This window comes from Mytilus edulis, chromosome 8 (genome assembly GCF_963676685.1).
Source record: "Mytilus edulis chromosome 8, xbMytEdul2.2, whole genome shotgun sequence".
In the NCBI taxonomy this organism is placed as follows: domain Eukaryota; kingdom Metazoa; phylum Mollusca; class Bivalvia; order Mytilida; family Mytilidae; genus Mytilus; species Mytilus edulis.
Genome location: NC_092351.1, coordinates 86,484,994 through 86,506,435, shown reverse-complemented (window position 1 = coordinate 86,506,435; position 21,442 = coordinate 86,484,994). Strand labels below are relative to the sequence as shown.

The window sequence follows — 21,442 nt, the reverse complement described above, 5'->3', positions numbered from 1 at the left end:
CAAGTTATTTTAGATGGAAGTCGGAATTAATATGATGTTCTTACAAAACTATATTCCGGGTCTTAAGGTTGACTTTTTGTTCAAAAAGATTGTTAAATATTTTTTATGTATTCTCTTTTATAGCATGTATTTTAAAATGTCGTAATTAAACCATTTAGTTTTGTATTATAGATTTTTTTATTCCTTTTAAAATCAGACGAAAAAAAACAAAATATTCGAGAAATTTTAAACAAAAACAATTACTGATTATGTGCCTCATCAACTCCAAACATAAATCCCTACCAATGTACAAACGATTGTGTATTATTTTACCTATAAATGCACTTTACTTTAAACAATCATCTACAATTGTCTGGCAAAAAACTAGACCATTTCCCTCTATTCCTGATTTTTCTTATACCATTTTCCTTAATTTTCTTTTACCATTTTCCTCAGTCTGTTCATTATTTTGCCCGTTATACTCTTAGAATATTCTAATTTTGTATTCCCCCCCTTATTTTCCTGTATGTATACCTCCTTCATTCGGAGCAACCCACCCTAAATATACATATGATACACACGGTCTATAGGTCATCGCGTGTGCCGAAATACACATGTTTGCATAACACAGGATGCCCTTGTTCATATTTATTTTAAGTATTGAATGTTTTTTTTGTAACTTCATTTGGGGTGTAAAAGCGTTGACCGAAGTACATTTTGTAAGAAGCGCTTCATTCTAAAAATATGCGCACGGTCAACGCTTTTACAACCCTATTAAGTTACAAAAAGAAGCATTCAATACTTATAAATACATGCTTTAGCTAGGATTATGAAAACACGATTTTTATCAAGTTTTTATTTAATTTACCTGTGCACTCTATTGTGGGACCTCGTGTCATCTTGAATGATACTCTTTATTGTGTAATGAAATTGATTTAGAAATAACGCAAGATTGCAGTGTAGCCAATCAGAATAACGTATTATAATTCAATTCAAATCTTTATTGCCATGAAACTACATATGTATATGTATGTGACACAACATATAATGAAACATACATCTAATGTTATTATATCATTGTAAATGTCCTCCTCATGATACATCTAATAGTTGCCACTGGACATTAAACAGCTAACTATAAATTCATCCGTCATATTCTTAGTTTTGTTATAATGTGAAAATCAAGCAACATGATGATACAACAATTTTTGCAGATTTTCAATAGGAATAATTGGAAATAATTGTAAACAAAACCACTCAATCACATCCCTACGACACAAATTAAAATCTAGCCTTTTACACATTAAAATACGTTATTTTTATCTTTTTCAATCTATTCTGAATAATTTTAAACAATTTCAAATCAAACAGTCATTTTTCTTATTTGCCATAAAAAAAAACAACAATTATTTTCATTTCTTATTTTAAACAGATCGATTGTTTTTCAATGGTCGGTGCCTGTCAGGATTTATAAAACCGCCAGAAAAAAAGCTACATAGAACAGGAAAATAACAATGTACATGATGTATTATTACTTCGAGGCCTTATACATGTATTTTCTAATTTCTGTTGTAATGTGGTGTAATGCAAAGTGGTAATTCCTGAATACTGATTTGTACCCATCAAGCATCTGGGGTTAATAACAAATCTATGGACAGTAGTCTCTTTTTCTTTACTCGCAAAGTATTCACCTAAATCATGTTTTATTTATGAAAAATGTTCATTGCTGGCGAATTTTAAACATTGATCTCTAGGTTTTCAATTGTTTAGTTGTAAGGTTACTTTCTGACCTCGCAAATCTGACATTTTATGGTCATTATTGTTTGCATCCAATTGCACCAATATATTCAAAAGATATAAGGGTCATTATCACAAAAACATGCAAAACTATGTTATTGGGTCTTTTTAAGTCAAAGACATGAAAATATATCAAAATAACACTTGCATATGTTAGATATGAATGTTTTGTGATACACAATATACTGTTTACAGTATAAAATGTTATAAATAAAGGCAACAGTAGTATGCCGCTGTTCAAACTCATAAATCCATGGACAAAAAACAAAAACGGGGTAACAAACTAAAACTGGCGGAAACGCAAAAATATAAGAGGAGAACAACGACACAACACTACAATGTAACTAACACACACAGAAACGGACCAAGCATCAGACAAAATCCAACGAGAATAACAAATATAACATCAAAACCAAATACATGAATTTGGGATAGATAAGTACCGTGACGCGTCTTATCGCAATGTCAATTTACACTCAAAAATAAGAGAAAAAACAAACGACGCAACGTTAAATTGTAACACACACAGAAACTAACTATAAGATAACAATGGCCATATTCCTGACTTGGTACAGGACATTTTTAAAGGAAAAAATGGTGGGTTGAACCTGGTTTTGTGGCATGCCAAACCTCGCACTTTAATGGCAATGTTACATATAACATAGAAATGACAACATAACATTACAGGACTACAATACAAATAAATAGGAAAACGTATTAGACAAAGAAACACATGATTAATGAATAACAAAAAACATCAGGTTTAAAATTTAATACGCCAAAAACGCGCCTCGTCCACACAAGACTCACCAGGGACGCCCAGATATAAAAGATCGAAAGCGAAAAAAAGTACAAAGTTGTACAGCACTGAAGATCAAAAGTTGAAAAAGGTTGTGTCAAATACGGCTTAGTTTGTATGCTTGGGATAAGAACATCCTAATTATTTAGAACAATTAATGCTATTGCAAACAGTAAATTTTATCAAATGAATATAACAGATATACATAATGAAACTGAAGTATTAACTCATTACATAAAACAAACACGAATACATAATGAATGACCAACATAGAATAGACACACCCGACTCAGTCCAGGCCTCCTTAATGTTTTCTTAAAACCTTGAAGATAGCCAGAATTAACTGTTATTTTTTTGCTATAAATCCTTTCATACTTGAAATAGGACTATTATTCATATCATTTGTTATTATGATTTATTACTTTTTATTGCATTTCGATACATACAAACATTTTTTAATGATTTTTTGAGGTGTATGTTGGTTTTATAATAAAAAAAAAATCACCAAAAGGAAATGTAACATTTTTTAAGTCAATGGTGTTACCAAAGGACAAATTAGTAGGAGAAGAGTTATCTTTCGCAAGATTTGGGCATTTACAACAGTTTCTCCCTTAGCAATGATACCTGTAAGCATGTTATGCAAAAGAAAACAAACAATTATGTTGAAGATTAAGTGAAAAATTCGTAAAAGTAAGTAAAGGTTATATCGTAATTGGAAATAGTGTCCATGGTGTACCCTTTATAAAAATCATTTTTTGAAAACATTTCCTTAACTTTGAACATGTTGAATAATGAAACATATTGATTATAGAAACATGTACCAGTACAAACATATAGAATAAGGGAATGGAGCACTTATTTCGTAACTGAATCTTAAAATACACCTTAAATCATTGGTGTTACTGTCAATGGTGAAACCATTTTGATAAAATAACACCATTGACCAGTTAAGTAACACCACTGAATATATCATGACAATCAGCATTGTTTTGTGTTTCTTTCATGTTTTACAAGCGAAACATCATATTATTTATGAAAAACAATACTTATTTAACAATTTTTTAACAATATCATGTATTACATATACACAGTTTTCACAAACTGATGTATGCTGGTAACACCAATGACACTATTTAGTAACACTATTGACATTTTTAGTTATGGTTGTTATGTTATATAATTTGAGATGTTTTAGCCTAAGAATTATTTTTTATCTTTTTCTTTTGCTCGGTGATCTTGACTTTGTGTTCAGTACTTGATAAAGGTAAAATTTTAAATGTGATGTCATTTGTGATACCTTTGTGTCGTTTGAGTTACTGAAGGGTCAGTGGTGTTACTATATAAAAGTGCGACATTTTTTTTATCTTTATTCATAAATGAAAGTGTTTTTAGCTATTGTACGAAGGATTAGGTATATTATTATCTTTTAATCTTATACAATTCACATATATTCAGTTTAAGTGTATTTTTTTAGTATTTACAACGGTCATAATTAGGACAGCCAAATTTTTTACGATAATGTATTCTGAAATTTATGTTTAAATATAATGCACAGCTATATGAATAATGTCAATAAGTCGTAATTTAAACCTAAACAACAAATTGGAACAGTTGTTTGATGTTAAACAATAATATTTAGTACCTACATGTATGCTTTAAATTGGTAACACCATTGACACGATTCTTTCAATGGATGACCTAAAATTGTTAAAATTGAAGAAACTCTTCATTTTTCCCATTGCATATTTCTAAATATCGTTGCTACCATACTATAGAATAGCGGGACACGTTAAAAAGTTTTAAACAATGACATCATTTTTCAAAATATTACCTCTTCGAAATTTGCACTTTTTTATAATAACCCAATAAACGCGACACCGTACAAGAGTCGTTATTTTACATATTATTAAACTATTAGTCTTTAACGAAAACGAAATACGAAACCACTTCTCGCAATTCGCTTTGGGGTTATTGTGCTTGTCTTTTGACAAAATATAGCATTGTTTCAAAAACAAAACGTATAAGAGTAATATATAAAACTGAACTAGAGTGAAGAGTTGAGAAGTAGGAATTCCGAATTTTAATTGAATGTTCTAAATCTTAGTGTATTTCTGATATGTCACCGTCACCAGCTAATAAAAGCAAAATGGATATACATTATTTATGTATGTGCCTGTCCCAAGTTAGGAGCCTGTAATTCAGTGGTTGTCGTTTTCTTATGTGTTGCATATTTGTTTTTCTTTAAAAAAAAAATGACATAAATAAGGCCGTTATTTTTCTCGTTTGAATTGTTTTACATGGTCTTATCGGGGCCTTTTATAGCTGACTATGCGGTATGAGCTTCGCTCATTGTTGAAGGCCGTACGGTGACCTATAGTTGTTATGTCTGTGTCATTTTGGTCTTTTGTGGATAGTTGTCTCATTGGCAATCATACCATATCTTCTTTTTTATATAGTAGATCTTTCTAATTTTGAAAACAATATTTCTCTTGCTTCGTTGATAAAAGGACACTTACAAAATAGTGAATACTATTCTCACCAGGATGACCATAGCTGCTTGTGGTATTGGGTTTAATATTGATATTGTTTAAATCTGCATTTGAACAACTGCACCATATTACTCAACTGCACTGGTATTAAACTGATAACCGTAACTGGAATTGCGACTATCCCAATATCGCGACGGCAGATATATGTAAAATCTTTACAGCCATTTTTCTCAAATGAAGCATGTTTTTTGTCAATAGTTAGTCAGCTGCAAGGTTTTTATTTACCATTAAATCGTATTTGAATCGTATCGGTACACTGTAATAGTCTAAGCGCTTTGAAAATTGCCGTTGAAAAATTCTGCCAAGATCTGTTACAGAATAAGGTTGTCAAGTTGAGAAAAAGCGTGGTACTTTTATACATTTTGTGGAAAGATAGAAAAAACACTATAATTTTCGTCAGAACTTAAAAATTCTTCGATATGTCCCATTGTCTTCTGAATATTTTTTAAGATGAACAATTTTAATTTTTTATACCAAACATTTAAAATTTTACTAGGCGTTTATAAATAGCATTGAAAGTACAACATCTTATAAACGATAATCATTGATAAAATTAATGTAAATGAGCCACTCTTTCTCAGGTTGGGATGGACTATGTTCGTTATTTGATTTAACGAGTTTAACAATCGAAACCCCTGAAATATCGTCTTATGACAAGCACGAAAAATGGCAAAACTAAACTTCCAACAGCGGACAATGATTTCTAATTATACGATATTCTTTCAATGGATGTTTTAAATGCAATGCAGAACTTATCAAGTAAGACATTTCTTATCCCTTTTCACATATGAAGTCACATGCACGAAAAAGTTTGTCTGACAGCATATTTCATCCTGGCCACAACTCCCCCACCACTACCCTGTACAAATTTAATGGTATCTCCCAAGTGTTGATTTCGACCTCGAGCTTTAGTTGTAACCGCAGAGAAATAGTCACTTGTAAGTCGATGTGCCTCTATCCACCACCAACACATAACCACAAGCTGAGTGAGGAGACTTTCTTGCTATAAGACGTCTAGAACTATTTTCAACATTGTCGTCAATCTGATCACTACAACGCTTTCACAAAATATTCGTTCTCGTGAAAACTAAGATTTGTTTAACTTTCAAATTTTATCGTGGTCTCTTCTCATGATATAGCGGCTATTTGTATGTTGGCTTTACAGCTAAGTTCCTTATGCATGTAAAGCGATACTTTGGTTAGCTTGCTTGCTTAGTTTGTATATTTTACAATTGTAATTGGGATAATGTCCAATCAAATTTAAATATAATATATATAGATTAAAATATGCCTCTATATTGTTTGAAGATGTCAATGTTATTTACAAAGCTAGAATCCATGTTTATACAAACAGAGCAAGGAAGCCTATAAAAGCTTTACTCTACAAGCATTAGGAAATTAGCTGTAAAGTTGACAAGATAACAGGTTACTGTATTCAAGATAATTTAAAATCGGTTGCAATTACAATGGTTTAATCAATCTTATCTTTGATGTGCCATATTGGCATCCCTATAAAATAAGACAGTCCATGCGTGACCCATGGCATTAAATATTATGCATGTCAGTGGATATTTTCTTTGTGAAGCTAGCACTAATAAGTAAGTAAGTAAGTAAGTAAGTAAGTAAGTAAGTAAGTAGGTAAGTAAATTATTTATTATAGTGACATGTGTTTTTCACAAAATATTATATAATACAGTGACCCATGGCATTAAATATTATGCATGTCAGTGGATATTTTGTTTTGTGAAGCTAGCACTAATAAGTAAGTAAGTAAGTAAGTAAGTAAGTAAGTAAGTAAGTAAGTAAGTAAGTAAGTAAGTAATTTATTATAGTGACATGTGTTTTTCACAATATATTATATAATACAGTGAGATATAAAAACAATAATTAAAACACCCGATCCTTTGAGTCTATAAGTCACTTTAAACATAAATTACAATGGTACGACGAACAAAAATAAATAAATGTTATCAAAAATTTTCATATTTTTTTTTTTCTATTACTAATAACATATATTATTAATGTGTCTGAAATATTTTGAAAGGTGAAATTAAACTCTTGAACATACCATTTATGAACGTTGTTTGTGTGAATTCGGGATTTACACGTATTAAAAACTCTTCACTTTTCGGGATTCGAGGAAAAAAATATTTACACTGTTGAGGAACACAAATAAAAAAATAATTCTGTATCATAAATTTAATTTCTTAATATTTGCAACTCTTAAAACCAGCTGATTTTTTTTTTTTTATTTCTTCATGTTGAATAACCTAACAAATCGGGATGCATGCATACACGACTTCCCAAATTTAATCTAAAATTCAACTACGTTACTCAATACTTTTAATATTGAAACAATACAAGATATAAATATATTTATTTTTTTTATCAAATTTAAATACTGGGAGCTCTCTGAAGTATGTTCATAGGATCTCAGTTTTAATATAGGCGTGGCAATCCATCACTTTTATCCAATCAACTGTCCTTAATAATAAAGAGTGACGTGCAATTGTGTCTGTGTCAAGTTAGATAAATATAATTATTCATATTTCTGGACGTACATATGTCGGAGTTTAGACTATTTCATTCGATAGTAGTAGATGAAAAAAAAAGATTTTCTGATATTCTATCTATAACTAAAAAATTGGCATTAAATCGTAGAGGCAGTCCCACTTCATGTGAAGAATAGAACGTATTCAGCTTTTTAGATGTTCTTCTGTCCACTAGCAAATGTCTGCCTGTACCACTGAATAGATATATAACTTCCGGACTAGCAAACAAAGGCAACCCAGTAACTAATCTTCCTGCTTCCAACTGTACGACATGTTCCAGATTGTTGGAATCTTGTTCTATTTTAATTTCACATGGAGAAGGATTACAGGAGAATAGCATAGTAATAGTCTTATTCCGATTAAAATCAATCAACCAAATGAAGCCTTAGACCATACTAGAATTTGTTCTAAATCGCTATTTAAGACATTCGCTAATTTGTTAGGACTAGTACTTGAATAAGAAAAGGATTTTTCATCAGCACACAATCGAGTTAGACTTATCAAATTACCAGCTTTGTCACATACATGAATAAGGAATAGTAGGGAACCTAATACAGAGCCTTGTGGAACTCCTGCATTAGTATTCTCAAAAGGCAAATAAGAACTTGAAACAGAAACGCATTTTGTATATTTCAAATACAGTGTATAACTAATTAAGTGATTAAATACGTTTTTAAATACAACTTTTTTCAAATACTTTGCCCACTACTGATGATAATGAGATTGGTCTAAAATTGGAAATCAGTGATTTATACCCGGTTTTGAAAATAAATAAATGCTTAAAGTCAACTCATTTTAAAGAAGTTTTGAAAATAAAATGGTCAAATGCATTTTTTTTTACATAAAGCACAAATAAATTTACATGTTATATTATGAGATCAAAATACCTTAAATATCCCAGTCCAGATATATCGTGTATATTCGACTGAATATACCATATCGAGAATTTTACATTCATACTTGTTACGTAACAAGATCTGGGCCCAGGTAAAAAGTTCCAGCAGGTGGTGTATATTCTAAAGTGTTTATCGCCTTCCATTATACATGCTGACGATGACATTTAGCTTTAGGGCCATTTTGTTTTCGCAAAGACAAAAAAAAATTTAAATAATTTTATATATATAAAATATTCTGTTGAAAATGTGTTTAATCTTTTTTTTTTAAATTAAAGGGAAACAGATAAGCAAAACGTTTTCCCAATTTCTTGTTCAGATCCATGGACACAGATGTTAGATTGAATAAGAAAACACCCAATTCTTAAACAAATATATTGTAAAATGGGCACCAAACACATTTTGATAGAATAGTGTACTGATAAATTTTCTTGTGTATTTTCTATGTTCTGGAAGAGGGATGAAAGATACCAAAGGGACTTCAACATCCAATCAACAATACTTAAATTAAAGTCCTAAGTTTAATAAAGTAAATATATATTTTTTTTAAATATCATTTGCAAGGCTGCATGCCCATCTATCGTTTTCATATATTTCTTTTCCGCCATGCATAAGTTTAATCTTTACTTTTACTTTATTCTATATATATATATATAATTTGTTTCAGAGATCGATTTATGAACTTTATTCTTAAAATAATTAACCCACAATATATGTACATGTATATGGTATACGGCATGTATATACATGTACATGCATAATAGTAATCCCTTAAATATATTTTAGTGGATTGATTGTAAGTTGTTTTATGTCCAGGGTAAACTATGTCAAACATTTTTATGAAGAAAAGAGTGTCTAATTCGTAGGAAGATTTTACGACATATTTTGCACAATGTCATTTAAAGTATTATTTCCTTGTTTCAAAGTAAAAAAAAATATTTTTTTTTTTTTCATTTAAAAAAAAAAAAACGTGGATTTGTTTTGTGATCAATAGAACTTACTGCGACCACTTAAATTGTATTGATAATGAGGTTTATATTTAGGTGTGTGCCAAATAGGGAAACAATAAACTGGTAAGTTGGTGACCATTTAGACTTCGTTTAGATAAACACGTCTTCAAAATTAATAGTTTAAAATAGAGTTTTGGGGAGTGAAACGCTAAAATGTATATACAAACCTATTCTATCACTTTTCTCTGAGCAAAGTCTTAAGTGAAATATATATTGAAACTGTAGAAGATCATAGTGGGTTCAACGAAAACGAGCCAGCAATCAAACAACAAAAACACAAAAAAGGACAGCTAGTGGATAACATATATAGTGTTCACCAATAGATAGGTGTACACACAACATGCCAATTTCTAAATCATCCCTTATTTCTTTATCATTGTGAATAATTTATCCCGAAAAAAAGAATACATGTACTACATGTCTTTGATTTAACAAAAGGTAAAAGATCTGGCGTAAAAACGTGATTCTTAATATAATTTAAAAATTGAGGAGAAAGCCAGAATAAGAAAGTTATACAATTTTAAGAATAACAATCTTAAAGTTTTACTACTTAGAGGTATATTGTCCCCGTTCTATTAAGGCAGTGGCTATTCGTCCGGCTAGCCGGACAAATAGTCAAGAATGTCTATTCATCCGGCAAGCCGGACAAATAGCATTTTTAAGGTTTTTCGCTATTTGTCCGGCCAAAAATCATAATGATGAAGACATAGCATCGTGTTTTGAAGGTTTTAAATAAAACACGAGTTGTTTTAGAATAATTATATTGTATAACATCGTTTTATGAAAAAGAACTCATTCTAATAAAAAAAAAAAAACAAAAAAACTATACATTTGATTCAGATTTTTTTTATTCTTATATTCTAAAGGAATTTGGATAGGAGGGGAATGATTATCTCTTTTGTAGTTCTGCCTATGAATGTCATGTAAGGTAAATAGTCGGGCCAATCATTGTTGACTTTATCTATGATTCAAAAAAATCCTGAATTTATTGTTTCTGTGAAGTTTGGTTAAAGTAAGGTCCCCATATGATTATGCATGATTCTGAATTAGCGTAAGCGTCAATTAATGGACAAGCAACCCAACGAGAAAAATATAATTTAAGAGGTATCTATATGTACATGACTGTATAACTAGTTTTGAGTTAGAGAAATCATTCAATGCCATATGATTCTATTCAGATTTGTGCGTTTTTTTATTTACGAATAAGTCAATAAGATAAAAAAAATTAATTGAAGCAAAAAAAAAAGATACATGAAATTACGAATTTACATAAATTTACAAATACATACCTAGGTGTATTTAATAAAACATTATTTGAACTTATTAATACATTTTTTTCATATCATTGTAATTTATGTTTATGTTCCCGATATGGAGTTCTTCTAAAATTAAAAATCACTTGAATGGGTAATTCTGGTGTATATACATGTATCACACGTGCTATTTAGATGTACAATATACGGAAATGACACGGCTGGGTATTGTAAAGTTACTGAATGAAGATTACTGTCAGGTGTATATCCCCGGGCGAAGAATATACTGGTTTGTCAAAACGGTTAGGTGTTATTTGTCATATTGTAATTGTTTGAATCGCGCTAATCTCTTCTTTTTTATAATATGAAACGCACCAATAAATGGAACTTGACACATTCCCCATTTCCATTCTCAATTTTATTAATTGTGTCATATTTACCTCGAAACGGTTAACCTATTTACACGTACATGTTATATTAGAATACTGACTTCAACTGTTAAATAACTTTATAATTACTAAAATTACTAAAATTTGAAATTATGTACTTCTCCTCCCGTATGCCATGTTTTTTGTGTCAATTCTATCTTTCCATCAGGTGCCTAGTGCACTATTTTGTTCTCAGCGCACTAAGGAGGCTCTTTAAGTTTGCGGTATATGTACCTGTAAATACTGGAAAGGACCTCCTTAGTGCACCAAGAAGAAACATTTGAAAACAAGTCTATAATAGTTGCGCAATTAAATGATTGTTTTATTGGCGCAAATGAATGTTGCAGTTTTTACAATAAAGTGATGCAAAAAAAGAATTGGCGTAATTAACTTGTGGCGCAAATTAATTCTTTTGAGCGAAACTGGATATCGGCCTTCAAAACATTGTGTGTACACAAACAATCGTATTTATCTTTTACGCAGTCTAGCCGGAGAAAAAAAGTTTTTGCAATTTGTGTAGGATTTTAATTTTAGAATTTAATGAACAAGTAAGAAATATGTTAGAAACCTTAAGTGAATCGGAAAATGAGCTATGCACGATGAAAGGGAAAAGTTTGGTGCGTCGATAAAAATTTCATTGATGCATGTGATAATTGTAAAATGTCAAGTCTTTAAATAACAACCATTAGTAGAACTGATTATTTCGATCCTTTAAATATGTGTAGAATAATAATAAAAGAATACATTATTTAGTCTCTTTCATATAAATACTGTAGATTTGTATTTGATCATCGATTGCAAACATAACGTCCAGTGAGAAATATTTCATGTATTCGTACAAAGAACAAATCAACTTCTTTTAGAATACAATTGAATGGTTATTTTGGTAAATGATTTGCGACAGAACAAGTGAAACTTGGCCAGAAGCTTACCTCTAAAATAAAGAAATATCAAAAAGGTAGAGTTATTTGTTAATTCTGTATTTTACTCATAATGGACTTAAGCACTTTTTACAGTAAAAAAAACAGTTTTAACATCGACAACAGGAATCACAAGCGACGCTGGTTCTATAGATATCTCCAACGAATTTGTATATACCCCTAGCAGTTTTCGGTTTATATCAGACTCTCACATTGAGGAGAACAAATACAATGGATGTGTTGTCTTTTTTATTAATTCATTTAGATATGAAACATGTACTTCATATAATGCCTCATTTATCATGTTTATAGAACATTCTTTATAATTCATTGTGTCAAGGAAATATTTGGATTTGAGAAATGTTTGGCGGAGGAGAGAGAGAGACATAGAGAACCTGACTTATATCACGGTATTTGGTCTCATGTTATTCATGTCAAAATGTGATTGGAGGAAACGTTTCCCATTCGTTTTATATATATTCCATAATGATATTAGTTAGAGATTTAATCCAATCCAAACCAATAGTTTTATTTTATCCCGCATCTTTTTATATTAAATCACTTTAACTCATAACTATAATAATTGAAATAACTTTCTGAAATAAAACCCTAACATACGTGTATATCAGACGCTAAGCTAAACGATATACCATACGATTGATGAAACGCTACACGATATCACATACCATACGATAAACGAAACGCTTAACGCTAAACCATACCATAAACCATACCATAAACCATACGACAAATAAAACGATTAACCCTCTCCCTTTCACACCGGTACAGCTTACCGGTGAAACAGATTTCAAGATTTTTTTGGGACATTTAGACTTGTTTAATCGCCATTTACTGACGTACAGATGAGGTTAAGGGCTCAAATTAATCCTCAGATAACCAGCAATGCGATTTAATGTGCATCAAACCTCTATCATTATTAGTTAATAAACAAGTCGCCCCTTACTGATGTGTAATTTTTCTGTAAACACCATTTATTTTTCTTCGAATTTTGAGGAATATTCTCAAAAAGAAGTGCAAAGAAAACTGCTCTTTTAAGAGGATTAGTGACTTTTTTCAATAACTGTGCAGTGAGTTTTTGAAGAATAGTATTAAACTAATAGTTCTAACTTGTACACTAGTTGCACATGTAATTTTTAGTGTAGAAGCGCAATCACAAACTTAAAATATCTAAAAAAAAAAAAGATATTATGAGAAAAGAGACAAAAACCGCTTAAATATTCTGAATTTTTTTGCAAAGTTGAAATAGATGTAACAAAACATGGTTTCGTAAGTGTTGCGGTATACTAAAGTTGAAAACTTTTTTGTTTGAATAAAGGAACATGTATATTTCAATGATAAAATGACAGTCTTAAGAGTGAATTCCTCCTAGATTTGCGTAAAAATCATGCATTTGGCAACAAAAAATTATCATCTGAACACATAATTCCAAAAAGAAAAGAAACTGGGTGAGAATCTTTATATCATTTTTTTTTTATTTCTCTCGTAGTATAAGACTTAAGTACTTACATTTCAATTAATTCACTACAATGCCAGTGGCGCAGGCGTACGCTGATCTATCCCAAGGCGCTAAGATTGAGAGTTCAAATCCCACTGCCGGAGTTGGAAAAATCATTTCCTATATTAAATGTAACTTAACTCAAGTTTACTTTCAATTTCAAAAAGGAAACCTACGAAATTTTTTTAAAGAATGTGTGTGCAAAATTGCCCGCCCCCCTTGTTTACCCCCTTTGCGCCATCGGCTCGGTCAAGGGTGTCCCAGATCAAGCTAGCATTGGTAATTCAATGAATTTTCCCTTGTAAAAACAAAGTTTAGGTTGCTGATTGATTGAAAACGAATTAGACAAACTACTAGGGTCTAAGTTTGAAATCAGACAAAAAGAGCGTCTAAACTCAATTATTTTGAATGTTACGGACATCGATATTTCAAGGCCTATAGCACTTTATGCGTCTATTTATACCACTATGATAACTTATATGGCTTCAACAGACTCGAGGCATTGTGTTTTCACCAAAACCTGACCCTATTAGCCCACCAATATGTCTCTGCACGACTTTTTGCCCAAGGATTTCGTATTTTTTCACTTTTTTTCCAACAGTCACATGACTTTTAGGAATATACCACGTGACCAAAAAATGACGAATTATCTTCAAACTTAATTTTTTTAAATATTTGACCAATTATCTTCCATTTGAGACCAACATGACATGTGTATGACCATTGATGCGAATGCTGTATTCATTTAAACTTCGATAATGTATTTTCGATAAGTAAAGGTCTAAAATGCATGAAAGGGAAAGGGTTAATATAACATGTATAATGTTGTTAACGCGGTCAAAAAAGAAATGTCAAATGCTTACCCGAGTAAGCCCATGTTTATTCTGACTCCGTTCAGTAAGTAGTAAATAGGTGTTTACACAAGTGTAGTTTACCGTGCACTTAAAAAAAAAAACGCGCGTTTATTTTTCGCGTTAACTGATTTTGTAAAAATGAAATAGATTTCGTGTACATTTGTACATTGATTTTTTTTATTTTGCTAAAACGATTTTTATCTCAATTATTTACGTGAATGTGTTTGAACCAGTAACAATTCATAACAACTTTTAATTTGAAATAATGACTTGAACTAATTGCAACACATCAGTTTCAATAACTTTAAATGGCGGATTTTAAATATTTTCTTTTCAAAAATTGACAACGCGTTAACGCAAAAAAAAAAACACAAAGCAAACGCCCGTTTACTTTCTATGACTTCTGAAATGTCCGAGTGATCGCAGAGTTTACTTTTCCGCCCTTCTACATGTAATACTTGGTCAGCCCCCAACTGTATTTATCAAACGCTTGCAATCTGCTTTTTTCTATATGACTGAAAAAACTTAACTGTAATATCTTAAACATTTATTATAAAGAAACATACTAAAAAACGGTAGTACATGTAGATATATGTACAACATATTGATTAAGTTTTCTTGTTTACTGATTATTCAAGATTCACTGAGAACGAAAACTGTTTTACCGCATACGCGAATCATGCTATTTTGATGTATATACGTGAAATACATTAATAGTTACTTTAAATCAGTTTTATAATATGTATACAACATCTTTAGATGCTCATGACCCCGAAGGAAACCTTTTACACATTTAATAAAGTCAACATATTTTAAAGCAAAACTTGTGGCAAAACATAATCTTGATCTTTTACAACACAATCAATACCAACTTAGAAATTAAACAAACAAACACACCAAAATTCAATAATGATCTACTACTCTACGTAAATAAAACTTATGTGTGAATATATGTGAATATATGTGTTTTCAACGCGATGCACTATTACTTTTACTGTTTGTTTCGAACGAATTGTCAAAAAGTCGATATATATCTCAAACGTGATCGCAGTTCAAAACAGTACTTAGTTATATATACAAAAATATGAGTAGTAAGAGCCGACATTATGTTATGCAAACTGTATTGAAGCATCTATTAATGCCATATTATCGCCTTGTATAAACTGATGCTACAACTGGTTGTCGATAATCTAAATGTCGTATCTCCTGTATCAAAGTGTCTCTCATTTGATGCATTTCCTCTCGTAAATCCTTGATGTTTTGCTGGGTAGGTGTTGAATCCATTTCTTTGTTTATATCCCTGAAATTTTTTTACACGTCATTAAAAACCAAATGATAAGTTTGAAGTATTTGAGGCAATGCCAATATAACTATTATCACATGATGAGATGAACATGTCAACAATGTTTATCGATAATTTGAAGTTTTCGGATGTTAAATTATGGATACAGAGCATAAATCTTAGAAACACTTGTCGGATCTTTATTGTTCATGTGAGTATTCAAGCCTTGGGCCAAAGTAAAATAAGCACCAATGTCAAATTTGAAGCTTGAGTTTTGAAAGTATATACAAACGTAATTGATTTGAACGAAAGCAATGTCTGTATCATTTAGAAATAATTACACCAGGGTTTTTGATATCACAACTAATCAAAGCATATACTAAATTTTATCACCAGTACAAGGATAGCATTTGTTAATCATCAAGCAGACATCATGTTGTTTCATGTATTTCACATTCAATCGTCAATGATACGCTTAACAAAGCACTAACATGTCGGGTTTCACCTCAAAAGCTAATCAAACATTTACACAGACTAATTAAGAAAGGATATAGTTACAATACTGCGGTTTGGTTATTAAGGACAGCATATTTTGGTATTAATTCACTCATAGGGTCTTTACATTGGAAATATTCGAAAATCAGTTATGGGCATAATACGGGTAGTGCGTTTCTAAAATTGTTTATGATAGTATGATCCTTGACCCTTTACGGAAGAGATTGTTCTGGATTTTCATTACATGAAGACATACTATTTCAATCAGTTAAATAAAGGTCTGGAGCTGACATGATGTAACTGCTAGAAGTCCTTTGCTTATTTATGTAACATTGTCATTTGTTCAGTATCTTTTGAAACCTATTTGGACATCGAACTAGTAAACTTAGTTTGACTGTGCATATTGATGTTAGTTTATCTTGTATTTGCTAAAGGTATTATGTGAGGGTTGAGATTTCCCAAAAAATGTTTAAAAACCCCTTGCGCTCTTGTGTCCCAATTCAGAAGTCTCCAGGCTTTATTAGTCTTGTATGTTTTTTCTCTGTAATTTTAGCTCATTTATATGTTTTGTTTGACAGTCATTTTCTCTGAACTTAAATATTTTTTTTAATTAGCCGCCAGCGAAATTTCCGCCCTGTGGTGTCGCTCTTTACAATTGGACGTGTTGTTTTCTCTGAAATATTTTCCATTCCCATTTTTAATTTTAAAAGTATAGAATCAGAACAATTCCCGCATTACCAACGACTAGACACATATTCTAATCATTTAAAATTTATTTAGGTTATTGTCACTGAAATATTGTGTCAATGATACAGAACGAAGATCCCTTAGTCAAACAATCAAATACGTCATCTTCTAATCTTTCTACATATATTCACCTCCTTGACTTTCTTCTTTGTTGATCTAAACATTACTGATTTATTCTATCAGCTCTTTAGATGCATTGAATATAATAAGTGCTTATTTATTTACAAACAACCCAGACAGTAAATTTTCACTTATTCTAAATTTCGAAATGATACATAAATGATACATTTGTATGAACTTTGTTATGAAAAGTAAAATAAAAGAAATCAATAAAAAAAAGCAAATGGCAAAATAATTAAAAGAGAGACGACATATACCAGAGGGACAGTCAAACTCATAAATGGAAAATAAACTAACAACGCCATGGCTAAATATGAAAAGGTCAAGCTGACAAATTACAGTAAACATACAAAACTAGGGATGATCTCATTTGCTCCGGAAGGGTAAGCAGATCCAGCTACACATGTCGAAACCCGTCGTGATGCTCATGTTATAACAAATCCGGTAAATAGTCTAATTCGGGAGGTCACATTCACGAAAGGGAAGGACATTGTAGTTACTACATAAGGAACATATCCGATATCATCTGTGAAACGGTTATTCCAGAACGGTCAACTAACTCGTGATGCCGTCCGTAAAATTTACGAAACGATGATTTCAACTTCACCATTTGGAACTATCGGTCTAATAGCTTCCTTGTGCGCAGCATCCCTCTTTCAAGAAAATCTTGATATGAAATGCAAGCACGGGAATATCATTTCAATTAGGAGAGATATACACCGTATGCAGGTGCTGCTGGACTGTTGCTACTTAGAAATGGAACGTTTACAATTGGAAAGCTGAAATCATCTCTTTTGTCGTAAAGTTTTGTTTTCAATCGACCCTCATTGTCAATTTCTGTATGTAAGTCAAGATATGAGGCCGACTTAACTGAATCTGTTGTATCCTTTATCTCTAATTTGATGGGATAGTTTCGATCAACAAAGGCAGTAAATTTTGAACTATTGTGTGAGAGAACATCATCTATATATCGGAAAGTAAATTAAGTAATGAAGTCTTAATTAATTTTGATGGTAGTTGTACAAAATGTACCCGAAATGAATGTCCTATATTGCAATAATGCAGAAGTCATGAGAGTTAATAATTTTAAAAAGATACATTTGTGTTCATGTTCATGCTAATAACAACAAAGCGCAAATATGAAGTAGAAATAAGAATCCGTTAACCTCTGCCGGAATGGATATGAATTGTTCCGGATCTTTAAACATCGGGCTCAGCGTGTAAGGTTTAAGGAACCGGTGCTGATATTATAGGATGTTTTTATGGTTTGGCGGGGCTAATGGAAGTCATTAGGAATGAATAGAATAGGAAATTTGCATTAAGTTTAATGATTTGTGTCGAGCGGGTGATATTGTACGATATCTTTACGAAGAAAACCCGATTATCTATTTATCGTTCTATTAGTGGTCTTTTTCCCTCTCACTAAGACAGTTTTACGATTGACGAAAGCAAGCTTGATAACGTCTCCTCTCGCATTGTAACGTCGCTGATAACTTCTCCTCTCACATTGTGACGTCGCTGATAATGCCTCGTCTCGTTTTGAAGTCTTGATACGAGATTTACTGAACGACAGAACAGTGGGATATAGGCGTAGGGAAAGACGATAAATACACAATTACATATTAATACTTCTTAGTTTACTGTTTACATTCAATAGATGATTTTTATCTCATTATACTTTACAATTCGTTTATAAACTGAATCTGAGCAATATATGGTACGTAAACATGTACAAATCATGCATTACCAGAAGATGCACTATTTGTAATGTTTAACCTAAATATGAATATTTAATATTATAGTTTATTTTGTTTGTTGTTGTTGTCAAATTGTAAATGGGTAGAGTAATAAATCTTTAAAACAGTATAAACAAAGACTTAACATACGTTTCATTATTGAAAGCAATGTCTTAAACATGTTAAAAGAACTGACTGTGATTTTTACTAATGTTAGTAAGTCTAAACTTATAAGGACTGTCAAAACAAAACAATAGCTGCTTTAAAAAAAAACGGTCATTCCAATTAAATAATGGTTTTTCTCTAACTATAATATATTACAATTTATAACATGTATAAGTATACTTTTTTAATCGTTTGTGCAACGTGGATACATACTATCCAAAAGAGGCCAAACAAAAATTCCCCAAAAACAACCAGTATACGGTAAGAATGGAAAGAGTCTTAATTAAGCAGATATGTAAAAATAACGAATACAGGGAAAAACATCAACAATCTGTTTTATTATACTTCACGTTAAAATGCCATATTTTGATTGGCTAATACGAGGGTGTTAATTTACTCTATCACATGGCTGAAAGGATGACCATTTTTTTTAATGTTACCCTCTCTTCTAGACCAATCAAAATCGACAATTTAAAGGAAAATAAATATAATGCTCAAGTTCTACGTTTTTTCAATCAGAGTTTATAATTTGACTGTCAAAAAAATAATAACCTTTTGCTTAACTTTTGCCGTTTTTTATTATACCTGAATGTAACGTTGATATGTACGTGACGTCATTGAATATACTTTTAATATACAATTAATCTGTAAAAGACAATAATGATAGGACATTCAGTATAATAAATTAAATAACAGCTATGTGTTATTTATATAATGTTATCTGTTTCGAATCAATAATAATATTTTACCTTTCGTCAGTCATCATGTTCTTCGCATCATATCTACTACGAGCATAATCAGGACCGTCTTGATAATTTTCGAATGCTTTTTTTTCAACGACATGTAGTCTTTCAATTTCGGCAGCCTGAACATCACGTACTACAACAGCATGAGCATTAGTTGATAACAAATAACAAAATGTATAATTGTACTAAGTTCTTATCAGTTATTTACCTTTTTTTTTTAGATAATATAGTAAATGTTATGTTTTGATAATAACCACAGGAAGAGTGATATGATGACAAAAAGAATTGCAAATTAAATTTCGTTAACTAGAGAAAAAATCACATTGTGGTGTGATTCTTTTTTTGCTACGGCCCTTTGAAAGTACCCAATTTTGATGATTCCACCATTTTTCATCAATTTTTACCCTTTTTTGGGCTATCATCGTGAAAAAAATCACAGTTCCACAATTAAACTTTTGTTCATACTCTTAATAAAGATGAAGTAGACCAATCTGTATAAATTCAACTAAAATAACCTGTAGGTTGGTGTTAATATAAGAAAGTTTTATCATATTTTGATGCTTTTTTGTGTCAAAAAAAAACATGTTGTCAATTTTATAACTTTGTGATTTATCTCTGTTTAAAGAACCAAATGCATAAATTGAATTCCTTGTTATACATGATTTCAAAAATAGATATCTAAGAAATTTGAAAAGAAAAAGTTATATGGGATGTTTATGTTGATGGTCATATCATTTTTTGGACTGAATGAGACTGAAACGTCACAAGAATACATCATTAATGAAATGCTTTACCAAATCTAAGCTACGCCCAACATTTTTAGTTTCCACGAAAATATGCAGATTTTTCGACCAAGAGACAGTTTGAAGATACAATTAAGTGAAAAAGACTGAGTTGACATGTAAGTTTTGACTTTGAATTTTTCGAAAAACTAAGGATTTTCTTATCCCAGGCCTAGATTATCTTAGCCGTATTTGGCACAACTATTTGAAATTTTGGATTATCAATGCTCTTCAATTTTCTATTTGTTTGGCATTATAAATATTTTGATATGAGCGTCCCTGATGAGTCTTATGAAGACGAAACGCGCGTCTGGCGTACTCAATTATAATCATGGTACCTTTGATAACTTTTACACCACTGGGTCGATGACACTGCTGATGGACGTTTCGTCCCCGAGGGTATCACCAGACCAGTAGTCAACACTTCGGTGTTGACATGAATATCAATAATGTGGTCAATTTTATAAATTTCCTGTTTACAAAACTTTGAATTTTTCGAAAAACTAAGGATTTTCTTATCCAGTGCATAGATTATCTTAGCCGTATTTGGCACAACTATTTGGAATTTTGGATCCTCACTGCTCTTCAACTTTCTGTTTGTTTGGCATTATAAATATTTTGATATGAGCGTCACTGATGAGTCTTATGAAGACGAAACGCGCGTCTGGCTTACTAAATTATAATCCTGGTACCTTTGGTAACTATTGACGAGTTAAAACTATGCATATCAAAGATTCTTTTGAGTAACAAGTTTTTATCCTGTCAGTGGTATTATAGTGAGTACAATGAGGTTTGTCGCAAGTATAGTTTAACTGATTT

General features: G+C 31.1%; 1 protein-coding gene across 1 annotated transcript in view; it reads right to left on the bottom strand.

Annotated features, from left to right (window-relative positions):
• Window positions 1–15,087: 15,087 nt before the first annotated feature.
• LOC139484481 (transient receptor potential cation channel subfamily M member-like 2) overlaps window positions 15,088–21,442 on the bottom strand; it is a 74,193-nt gene continuing 67,838 nt past the window's right edge. The window contains exons 27-28 of the mRNA XM_071268213.1: window positions 19,845–19,974; window positions 15,088–15,850 (exon numbers count right to left, since the gene is read on the bottom strand). Coding sequence (XP_071124314.1) covers window positions 15,697–15,850; window positions 19,845–19,974 — 284 coding nt within the window. The 3' untranslated portion in view covers window positions 15,088–15,696. The remainder of the gene's footprint in view (window positions 15,851–19,844; window positions 19,975–21,442) is intronic.